Source organism: Coregonus clupeaformis, chromosome 11 (genome assembly GCF_020615455.1).
Source record: "Coregonus clupeaformis isolate EN_2021a chromosome 11, ASM2061545v1, whole genome shotgun sequence".
In the NCBI taxonomy this organism is placed as follows: Eukaryota; Metazoa; Chordata; class Actinopteri; order Salmoniformes; family Salmonidae; genus Coregonus; species Coregonus clupeaformis.
The window spans coordinates 47362858-47375003 of record NC_059202.1 but is presented as its reverse complement, the minus strand read 5'-3'; the positions used below and the strand labels follow the sequence as shown (position 1 = coordinate 47375003).

The 12146-nt window shown below is 45.5% G+C and overlaps 1 protein-coding gene across 1 annotated transcript; it reads right to left on the bottom strand.

Moving 5' to 3' along the window:
* Nucleotides 1-249: 249 nt before the first annotated feature.
* LOC121531248 (alpha-1,3-mannosyl-glycoprotein 4-beta-N-acetylglucosaminyltransferase C-like) lies at nucleotides 250-3025 on the bottom strand. Its single transcript, XM_041836495.1, has 3 exons — nucleotides 2877-3025; nucleotides 1655-1796; nucleotides 250-1412 (listed from the first exon to the last, which is right to left on the bottom strand). The coding sequence occupies exons 1-3, from the start codon at nucleotides 3003-3005 to the stop codon at nucleotides 256-258; spliced, it is 1428 nt and encodes a 475-aa protein (XP_041692429.1). The 5' UTR covers nucleotides 3006-3025; the 3' UTR covers nucleotides 250-255.
* Between the last annotated feature and the right edge of the window lie 9121 nt (nucleotides 3026-12146).

Below are 12146 nucleotides of genomic sequence, written 5' to 3'. Positions count from 1 at the left end.
AAACATGGATTGTGATGATTTCCATAATTGTAAAATGCAATAAAGTATACTTTCAAATATAAAAACTCTAGATTGATTTGTAGATCAAAATATAAATACAAATATTATAAAATGAAATAAATAAATGTGTAAATAAATAATTAAATAAATAAACACATGCAACAATAAATACATTCATACGTAAATATATAAATACATTGTCAAATGAATTAGTAAACCAACTGTTGCCTATGATGACAGCTTTTTTTATTGTCCTCATTGACTGGGTGGTTGTGTAGTCCACAAGCTTATACTCCTAATAATCAGCCATTCTTTCTGACTGGCAGTCACCACAATACGAACACACTCAATGGCAAAGGCAATCTTGTGGTCCACGTCTTGGACCTCAATGTGGCCATTTTTAAACTCCCCTAATGTGATGTAGGAAGAACACTGCCTTCCTCTCTTTGTCCCCACCAGCTTCTCTCCTACTTCCAGAGCTCCATGGTGCAGGATATCATTCTGACGATCATCTGTTCCTGTCAAGATTTTGATTTTGCTTATTTTAGTTGATTTGTTAAAAACTATGACAAAGAAGTCTCCGGTAGAGGGAGGTTTCCCCCAAAAGTATTCATCCACACTGCTATAAGCCTTGGTGGCGTCATAGTTTTCAAATACATGAATGTTTGTGTATAGGGTGGCAGGAGGGTTGTCAGGGACGTCAATAGAGTCCTCTTCAAAGTCATCATCCTTCAACTTGTTCTCTGCTCCCTTATATGATGAGTAGTAGCCCATGTGCTGGAATAGAGAGGGCTTGAAGCGGATCACATCTTTCTGGGCCAGCAGGCCCCGGAAGTGAATAAGGAGCCAATCACAGGGCATCTCCTGGTAGAACATGAGCAGGAAGTGGGCCAGGCGCGGAAGGTCTCTTGAGTGGTAGAGCTTCCCTATGTAGCCAAGCTTGGAGAACTCCAGCATCACCCAGTAGGAGCCTTCCCTGGAGGTGACCACCTTCTTCAGGGATGTTAAGAAGTTCCGTGAGCAGAGCACATCGTCCTCCAGCATCATGTAAAAATCAGAGAGGTTGGTGCAGAAGTTGAGGAGGAAGGCGTAGTCCACGTTCTGCTTGGAGCGGAAGCGTACCCTGTCATCTGGGTCATTGTAGTTCCTTTTCAGCCCATTCAGTGATGGATAATACTCCTCAGGGGCATGGATCACCAAGAGATGCCCAGCGATGATGTGGTGGGCAAACTTCCTGGAGATGTCCTGCACCAGGTTTTCACACCAGGCCAGGTCAAAGTCTGCCAGATGGACCACAACCACAATCTCTTTCAGTTCCTCATAACTGGACTGGTCAAAAATGGATTTGATCGTCTCCATGAGGTAATTCCCTCTTTTTCTTTTGACGGACGACAACCCAATGGTTAGATATTCTGTAAACACAAACATTTCACTGTATATTAAAATAATACTTAAAAAATTCATCACTTGCATGATGATCAAAGAAAATATATAATCTCTGACATCTAATTTTAGAACCCAAAAATGTATGATTAATAATTGTATTTAACAAATTATTTATCTTGTCTAATTTGACATTGTTAATAAAACAGTTTTCAATGACAGCCAATTAATGACACACTACATGCTATGCTAAATCCTATTCTACACTCACTCTTTCGAGGCAAAGGGGTCCCAGCAAGGTAACGATATGTGACGTTTATGGTTCCATTTGTGAGATCTCTAAAGGTGTGAACATATCTCTCAGAGTTTGAAGGATGCATTGATGTTTCTCTCAGTTGTCTTTTATCCTCCTCCTACAACACAGAGCAAAGACAACAGATCAGATGAGACAACTTCACATTGTGAATGCCAAACAAACCAAGGTCTCATCTCATCTCAGCTACAGACCAACACAGCAAAGTCAAGTCATCTCCTTGGAACATTTCTCAAATTTCTAAAACCATTGAGGCTTTTTACATTGCCATGGGAATGTACTTCGTGAGAGCACCAGATCATTGAAAATATGCACAACTCCTCAATAATTTAAATAACAAAAACAGATAATGTGTTATGGTCACCAAGATTTGATAGAATCATGAATAAGAAATAAATCATTTGGCTCTGGGTCCACATCATGAACATTTTAATATGTTGCGTTTTTGAAAACAAGCAATTATAAAAGGGACAACATGGTTAAATACAAGAGTGAACTCTTGGATGAAAATGATGCTGTTTGATTTAAGGAGAGGAGGGTGGTACACGAGGCTAATACACCCCAAAATCCAATTCAGTCAATGTTTTCATACCTAAAAAGTAGACTAATGTGGATTCTATACTATGCCATTAGTAGTGGAAATCTGCATTTCTCAATTCCAAATGTATGTGAAAGATAGGCACCATCTAATTCAATATTTTTAGATGGTGCCTGTCTCCTCCATTTATTTGAGATTGGATGACTTAAAGGGGCAATCGGCAGTTGCTACATACATTTTTGGACTTATAAATTAATGATATGTACCCATTGATTCTTAAATAATATAACCTATTAATGGCTTATCATTAACCTAGTTTAACTGTCGTACCCCATCAGAACCAAAAATATAAGCCTCTTTTACTCCAATGTAAACAAACACTATATACCCTCAAAACATGGTTCAAAATATACTTTTGGATGGTGAGACGTTGCATCCATAGCTCTATCAATGAATTTGAGAGTGGTTACATTGCTCCAGCCCCATCCCTCAGCTTTTTCCCAAAACAGGGGCGGAGGTTGCACTTTGTTATTGTTTCAATTGCGGATTGCCCGTTTAAGTGAATGATATGGCATCCATTTAAGGAATTTGTCAGCATTCAGACAAAACGTCCTAATCTGGATGCCGTAGATAAAGACTCACCAGCACATATCCATCCTCAATGTACAGATTGAGGAAGAGTAGACATGTGATCAGGACCCCCAGGAAGGGGATGGTGGAGCGTTTACGGAAACACCTCATCTTGTCCAGGGACTTCCACACCAGCCTCATGATGGAGACACTCTCACTGGGATCTGCAGGGAAACACATGAGGAAAGGTACATTAGCAGGCTGTGTAGCAAAATGTTGAGATGGGAACATATAGTTAATGAGACTGGGTTGGCCTACAGCCTGCCATCAGATGGAGTGTTTACGAATCATTTACTGTTCTTTTAAGCATCACCTTGTACTGAAATCAGATTAGTTCCACTCTTCCTGATCATAGTGCATAGTAGGAAAATGCTTTTTTTCAAAATAACATGGTACTGGCAAAATTTTTACATACAAGTATTCTAGTGGAATACAATGAGTACCACCAGAGATAGATCAAAGAATACAAAGATTGACACACAAATAAATACACAATTATAATTTCTAGACCACAGTTGAGCATCAGCAAACTCTTTTCTGCTACTGCTACAAAGCCCCATAGATGCTTAATGGATTACAAACTAGCTCTAAGCTAAGTTCAATAGCCACACACACATTGAGCACCGGGAGCCTGCCTCACCTGGGAAAAGGGCTGGTCAATACCTCTCTGTTCCGGATCTACACACACATCCTGTCTCTTTGTAGGCTATTTATTAAATCATCAGTGGTAATGGTTGTGCGTAATTAGACGCTGTTGATGCTTTTTCACTTTTGCATAATTATGGTTTACAGAGCAGAAAACTCTCCTTTCATTGCAGCATTGGTATATCTCCACATGTCCTGTAAAAGCCAACTGTGAAGGTATATAAAAAAGGGAAATATAAAATAGAAGAGGGATTGAACAAAATAATAGGAATTGATGGGACCATCATTCTAGTCATATGAATTATGAAGGCAGCATCAAGAAACACCTGCCAACAGTAAATTAATTATTTACCTGACTCTCTTATCCAAAGCAACTAGGGTAAAGTGCCTTGCTCAGGGGCACATCAACAGATTTATCACCTAGACGGCTTGGGGATTCAAACCAGCAAACTTTCAGTTGCTGGCCCAACACTCTTAACCGCTAGGCTACCTGCCAACCAGTTAGGTAGTTACTAACTAATCAATTAGTTAGTGGCCAAGACTTCTATTAATAATATAATCAGCGTCGTCCAGGTAGGGGAGGGTTTGGCCAAGGGGGGCTTTACTTGGCTCATCACGCTCTAGAAACTCCTTGTGGCAGGCCGGGTGCCTGCAGGCTGACTTAGATCATCAGTTGAACAGTGTTTCCTCTGACACATTGGTGCAGCTGGCTTCTGGGTTAAGCGTGGTTTGGCGGGTTGTGTTTTGGAGGACGCAGTACTCTCCCGAGCCCATTGGGGAGTTGCAGCGATGAGACAAGATCGAAAAAGGGGGTAAAATACAGCAAAATGTGATACTGGCAACCATTGTGAAGCCTCTTTCATTCTTTTTTTTATAAAACTATGTTAAGGGAAAGTAAGCAAATGACAAATGGGGAGGGAAAAATATATATATATGACTCGTTTCAAGAAACTAGGCGTATTTCGCAAGTCACGACTTCACAGGAGAGGCATTTGAACCTTTATTTTTTTTAAAAATTAAAATACATTCTTTTGGCAGAAATTGCCTTCTGGAACATTTTAACTTTCATGTGCCTTAATAACAAACTTGTATGCCATCTGTAAATACGAATAAAGTTGTTAAATTACGAGCCTAGTTGAATTAGCCACAGAAAAAGACAGGAACCTTCCCGCTAGCCATGATTGGCTGAGATAATGAATGGGCTGGACATGCCGAGAGATGAGTTTCGGATTGGTCTGCCATGTAGCATCTTCTGTCTATAAAATGAGCTGCTCGTTATGTGTAGATAATCATTTCTACTGCAGTTTTTTCAGGCAACCATGGCATCCATGACAGAGAGGGAGAAAGATCTGATGATTCTTATGGCATTGCACACGGTCAGTGTGAACCAGAGTGACTTGACACAACGGGCCAAGCAAGCTGTACAAACAAAACAGAAACAACACAGGACGTCTTATTTAATAAAAAGGGGTTGCAGGCTGCCGTGAAGCATTCATCCATGTATACAGATAATAGTCTAGCTACAGTTTCAGATATTATACATTTCTAATTTTGTCAGAAAGTTGTTTTTATTGCAAGTTAAAACTTACTGTTAGCTAGCTAGCTATCGTTAGGTGGCTGGCTAGCTAACATTACATGTATGATCTGTGTAGTAATATTATATTGGAAAGCCATTTGCATTGCTAGTTATAGCCTAATGTTAACTAGCTAACATTGAACCTATTTGGTTAACTTCAGCTAGCTATGACAATCGGTTTGTGTTGCTAGTACTCTATGGATTGGGATTATTATTCATTCTTTAGCTATCTAGCTAGCAACATGTCTAATCAAAAGACCCCAAGTTAAAGCATACTGTTAGCGAGCTGGCTCGCTAACATTACATGTATGACTTGTGTAGTAATATATATTTTTTATTTAACCATTATTTAACTAGGCAAGTCAGTTAAGAATAAATTCTTATTTACAATGACGGCCTACCCCAGCCAAACCCGGACAACGCTGGGCCAATTGTGCGCCACCCTATGGGACTCCCAATCACAGCCTGGAATCAAACCAGGTTCTCTAGTGATGCCTCTAGCACTGAGATGCAGTGCCTTAGACTGCTGCGCCACTCGGGAGCCCATTATCTCAGAAACCCATTTGCATTGCTAGTTATAGCCTAATGTTGACTAGCTAACATTTAACCTATTTGGTTAACTTTAGCTAGCTATGACAATCGTTTTTTTTTTCTATTGCTAGTACTCTATGGATTGGGATTATGGTTCTTTCTTTAGCTATCTAGTTAGCTACATGTCTAAACAAAAGACCCCAAGTTAAAGTGTACTATTAGCTAGCTAGCTGACAAAATATTTTTTTATTGTGAAACAAACAAGAAATAAGACAAAAAAACTGAACTTGAGCGTGCATAACTGTTCACTCCCCCCAAAGTCAATACTTTGTAGAGCCACCTTTTGCAGCAATTACAGCTGCAAGTCTCTTGGGGTATGTCTCTATAAGCTTGGCACATCTAGCCACTGGGATTTTTGCCCATTCTTCAAGGCGAAACTGCTCCAGCTCCTTCAAATTGGATGGGTTCCGCTGGTGTACAGCAATCTTTAAGTCATACCACAGATTCTCAATTGGATTGAGGTCTGGGCTTTGACTAGGCCATTCCAAGACATTTAAATGTTTCCCCTTAAACCACTCAAGTGTTGCTTTAGCAGCATGCTTAGGGTCATTGTCCTGCTGGAAGGTGAACCTCCGTCCGAGTCTCACATCTCTGGAAAACTGAAACAGGTTTCCCACAAGAATTTCCCTGTATTTAGCGCCATCCATCATTCCTTCAATTCTGAATTTCCCAGTCCCTGCTGATGAAAAACATCCCCACAGCATGATGCTGCCACCACCATGCTCCACTGTGGGGATGGTGTTCTCGGGGTGATGAGAGGCGTTGGGTTTGCGCCAGACATAGCGTTTTCCTTGAATGCCAAAAAGCTCAGTTTTTGTCTCATCTGACCAGAGTACCTTCTTCCATATGTTTGGGGAGTCTCCCACATGCCTTTTGGCATACACCAAACGTGTTTGCTTCTTTTTTTATTTAAGCAATGGCTTTTTTCTTGCCACTCTTCCATAAAGCCCAGCTCTGTATAGTGTACGGCTTAAAGTGGTCCTATGGATAGATACTCCAATCTCCACTGTGGAGCTTTGAAGCTCCTTCAGGGTTATCTTTGGTCTCTTTGTTGCCTCTCTGATTAATGCCCTCCTTGCCTGGTCCGTGAGGTTTGGTGGGCGGCCCTCTCTTGGCAGGTTTGTTGTGGTGCCATATTCTTTCCATTTGTGTCACGCCCTGGCTCTGGGGACGCTGGTATATTGAGCCAGGGTGTGAGTGTTCTTTATGTTTTGTGCACGTTGTGTCCGTTCTAGTAGTTGTATTTCTATGTTGGCCAGTGTGGTTCTCAATCAGAGGCAACGAGTGTCAGCTGTGGCTGGTTGTCTCTGATTGGGAACCATATTTAAACAGTTTGTTTCCGTGTCGGTTGTGTTAGACCGAGGACGTCACGTTTTCGTTTTGTTGTTTTGTTCGTGCATTCATTATAGAAATAAAATATGTTTGCAACTAACGCTGCGCATTGGTCCTCTGTTCCCGACGATCGTGACAGAAGATCCCACCAAGATAGGACCAAGCAGCGTGAAGAGGAGAGAGGATGGACCTGGGATCAGTTGAGTAGGAGTCTCGACTGGGCCCAGCCAAGTGAAGAGCAGAGAGGTTGGACTATGGAGCAGTGGATTAAGAGTCTCGACTGGGCCAAGCCAAGTGAAGAGCAGAATGGTTGGACTTTGGAGCAGTGGGGTGAGAGTCTGGCGAGAACTAGGGAGGCCTGGTCCACGGGGAGGAGAGACACCCAGAATTTTTTTTTGGGGGGGCTCACGACGTGGACGTCGGGGCAGCAGGAGGCCGCGATAGAGCGGTCCAGCGGGTTGGCAGAGGAGGCCGCCAGGTTACGGGGGCCACTGGTATTAAAGGGGAAGGAAAGTGTAGAGGCACGGCGAGAGGTACTGGGGTGTGTTACCAGTCCGGTCCGGCCCGTTCCTGATCCCCGCGTGGGGCCAGTGGTGTGTGTCCCCAGTACGGTCCTGCCTGTTCCTGTTCCTCGCATCGAGCCTGTGGTGCGCGTCGCCAGCCCGGCCCGGCCTGTTCCTGCTCCCCGCACCAAGCCTATGGTGCGCGTCGCCAGCCCGGCCCGGCCTGTTCCTGCTCCCCGCACCAAGCCTATGGTGCGCGTCGCCAGCCCGGCCCGGCCTGTTCCTGCTCCCCGCACCAAGCCTATGGTGCGCGTCGCCAGCCCGGCCCGGCCTGTTCCTGCTCCCCGCACCAAGCCTATGGTGCGCGTCGCCAGCCCGGCCCGGCCTGTTCCTGCTCCCCGCACCAAGCCTATGGTGCGCGTCGCAAGCCCGGTCCGGCCTGTTCCTGCTTCCCGCACCAAGGCTATGGTGCGCGTCGCCAGCCCGGTCCGGCCTGTTCCTGCTCCCCGCACCAAGCCTATGGTGCGCGTCGCCAGCCCGGCCCGGTCCATTCCTGCTCTCCGCACCAAGTCAGTGGTGCGCTTCGTCAGCCCGGCTCGGCCTGTTCCTGCTCCCCACACCAAGCCAGTGGTGTGCGTCGTCAGTCCGGCACAGCCCGTGCCTGTTCCACCGGTGCCTGGTCCGGTACCGGTCAGCTGCTCCACGTCGGAGCTAGAGCAATCCGCTCCACCAGTGTTCAGTCCAGCTCTGGCCAGCAGGGCCAGACCGGACCAGGGGTACTGTGGGGGGTTAGAGAGGGAGTGGGGATCATGCCCAGAGCCGGATCCGCCGCCAAGGCGGAGTGCCCACCCGGTCCCTCCCCTGTGGTGTTCTGTTGGCGCGGTCGGAGTCCGCGCCTTTGGGGGGGGGGTACTGTCACGCCCTGGCTCTGGGGACGCTGGTATATTGAGCCAGGGTGTGAGTGTTCTTTATGTTTTGTGCTTGTTGCGTCCATTCTAGTAGTTGTATTTCTATGTTGGCCAGTGTGGTTCTCAATCAGAGGCAACGAGTGTCAGCTGTGGCTGGTTGTCTCTGATTGGGAACCATATTTAAACAGTCTGTTTTCCCATAGTGTTTGTGGGATCTTGTTCCGTTTGGTTTGTTTCCGTGTCGGTTGTGTTAGACCGAGGACGTCACGTTTTCGTTTTGTTGTTTTGTTCGTGCATTCATTATATAAATAAAATATGTTTGCAACTAACGCTGCGCATTGGTCCTCTGTTCCCGACGATCGTGACAATTTGTTTAATAATGGATTTAATGGTGCTCCGTGGAATGTTCAAAGTTTAGGATTTTTTTTATATAACCCAACCCTGATCTGTACTTCTCCACAACTTTGTACCTGACCGGTTTGGAGAGCTCCTTGGTCTTCATCAAATCAAATCAAATCAGATTTTATTGTCCACATGCGCCAAATACAACAGGTGCAGACATTACAGTGAAATGCTTACTTACAGCTCTTAACCAACAGTGCATTTATTTATTTTATAAAAAAGTAAAATAAAAACAACAACAAAAAAGTGTTGAGAAAAAAAGAGCAGAAATAAAATAAAATAACAATAGGGAGGCTATATATACAGGGGGGTACCGGTGCAGAGTCAATGTGCGGGGGCACCGGCTAGTTGAGGTAGTTGAAGTAAAATGTACATGTGGGTAGAGTTAAAGTGACTATGCATAAATAATTAACAGAGTAGGTGCAGCATAAAAAGGTGGGGTGTGGGGTGGGGGTGGGGGTGGGGGGGCAGTGCAAATAGTCCGGGTAGCCATGATTAGCTGTTCAGGAGTCTTATGGCTTGGGGGTAGAAGCTGTTGAGAAGTCTTTTGGACCTAGACTTAGCACTCCGGGACCGCTTGCCGTGCGGTAGCAGAGAGAACAGTCTATGACTAGGGTGGCTGGAGTCTTTGACAATTTTGAGGGCCTTCCTCTGACACCGCCTTGTATAGAGGTCCTGGATGGCAGGAAGCTTGGCCCCAGTGATGTACTGGGCCGTACGCACTACCCTTTGTAGTGCCTTGCGGTCGGAGGCCGAGCAGTTGCCATGCCAGGCGGTGATGCAACCAGTCAGGATGCTCTCGATGGTGCAGCTGTATCATTTTTTGAGGATCTGAGGACCCATGCCAAATCTTTTCAGTCTCTTGAGGGGGAATAGGCTTTGTCGTGCCCTCTTCACGACTGTCTTGATGTGTTTGGACCATGATAGTTCGTTGGTGAAGTGGACTCCAAGGAACTTGAAGCTCTCAACCTGTTCCACTACAGCCCCGTCGATGAGAATGGGGGCGTGCTCAGTCCTCAATTTTTTTCTGTAGTCCACAATCATCTCCTTTGTCTTGGTCACAATGAGGGAGAGGTTGTTATCCTGGCACCACACGGCCAGGTCTCTGACCTCCTCCCTATAGGCTGTCTCATCGTTGTCGGTGATCAGGCCTACAACTGTTGTGTTGTCGGCAACTTAATGATGGTGTTGGAGTCGTGCCTGGCCATGCAGTCATGGGTGAACAGGGAGTACAGGAGAGGACTGAGCCCACACCCCTGAGGGGCCCCCGTGTTGAGGATCAGTGTGGCAGATGTGTTGTTACCTACCCTTACCACCTGTGGGCGGCCCGTCAGGAAGTCCAGGATCCAGTTGCAGAGGGAGGTGTTTAGTCCCAGGATCCTTCGCTTAGCGATGAGCTTTGAGGGCACTATGGTGTTGAATGCTGAGTTGTAGTCAATGAATAGCATTCTCACGTAGGTGTTCCTCTTGTCCAGGTGGGAAAGGGCAGTGTGGAGTGCAATAGAGATTGCATCATCTGTGGATCTGTTGGGGCGGTATGCAAATTGGAGTGGGTGTAGGGTTTCTGGGATAATGGTGTTGATGTGAGCCATGATCAGCCTTTCAAAGCACTTCATGGCTACAGACGTCAGTGCTAAGGGTCGGTAGTCATTTAGGCAGGTTATGTTAGTGTCCTTGGGCACAGGGACTATGGTGGTCTGCTTGAAACATGTTGGTATTACAGACTCAGTCAGGGACATGTTGAAAATGTCAGTGAAGACACTTGCCAGTTGGTCAGCACATGCTCGGAGTACACATCCTGGTAATCCGTCTGGCCCTGCAGCCTTGTGAATGTTGACCTGCTTAAAAGTCTTACTCACATTGGCTACGGAGAGCGTGATCACGTAGTCATCGGGAAAAGCTGGTGCTCTCATGCATGCTTAAGTGTTGCTTGCCGTGAAGCGAGCATAGAAGTGGTTTAGCTCGTCTGGAAGTTTTGTGTCACTGGGCAGCTCGCGGCTGTGCTTCCCTTTGTAGTCTGTAATAGTTTTCAAGCCCTGCCACATCCGACGAGCGTCAGAGCCGGTGTAGTACGATTCAATCTTAGTCCTGTATTGACTCTTTGCCTGGTTGATGGTTCGTCGGAGGGCATAGCGGGATTTCTTATAAGCGTCCGGGTTAGAGTCCCGCTCCTTGAAAGCGGCAGCTCTACCCTTTAGCTCAGTGCAGATGTTGCCTGTAATCCATGGCTTCTGGTTGGGGTATGTACGTACGGTCACTGTGGGGACGACATCATCGATGCACTTATTGATGAAGCCAGTGACTGATGTGGTGTACTCCTCAATGCTATCTGAAGAATCCCGGAACATGTTCCAGTCTGTGCTAGCAAAACAGTCCTGTAGCTTAGCATCTGCGTCATCTGACCACTTTTTATTAACCGAGTCACTGGTGCTTCCTGCTTTAGTTTTTGCTTATAAGCAGGAATCAGGAGGATAGAGTTATGGTCAGATTTGCCAAATGGAGGGCGAGGGAGAGCTTTGTATGCGTCTCTGTGTGCTGAGTAAAGGTGGTCTAGAGTTTTTTTTCCTCTGGTTGCACATTTAACATGCTGGTAGAAATTTGGTAGAACGGATTTAAGTTTCCCTGCATTAAAGTCCCCGGCCACTAGGAGCGCTGCCTCTGGATGAGCGTTTTCCTGTTCACTTATGGCATTATACAGCTCATTGAGTGCAATCTTAATGCCAGCATTGGTTTGTGGTGGTAAATAGACAGCTATGAAAAATATAGATGAAAACTCTCTTGGTAAATAGTGTGGTCTACAGCTTATAATAAGATACTCTACCTCAGGCGAGCAAAACCTAGAGACTTCCTTAGTATTTGATTTTGTGCACCAGCTGTCGTTTACAAATATACACAGACCGCCACCCCTTGTCTTACCGGAGTCAGCCGTTCTATCCTGCCGATGTAGCGTATAACCCGCTAGCTGTATGTTGTCCATGTCGTCGTTCAGCCACGACTCGGTGAAACATAAGATATTACAGTTTTTAATGTCCCGTTGGTAGGATAACCGTAATCTTAGGTCATCCAATTTATTCTCAAATGATTGAACATTGGCTAATAGGATTGATGGAAGAGGCAGTTTACTTGCTCGCCGTCGGATCCTTACAAGGCACCCCGACCTACGTCCACGATATCTCTGTCTCTTTCTCATGCGAATGACGGGGATTTGGGCCTTGTCGGGTGTCTATAGGATATCCTTCGCGTCCGACTTGTTGAAGAGAAAATCTTCGTCCAATACGAGGTGAGTAATCGATGTCCTGATATCCAGAAGCTCTTTTTGGTTATA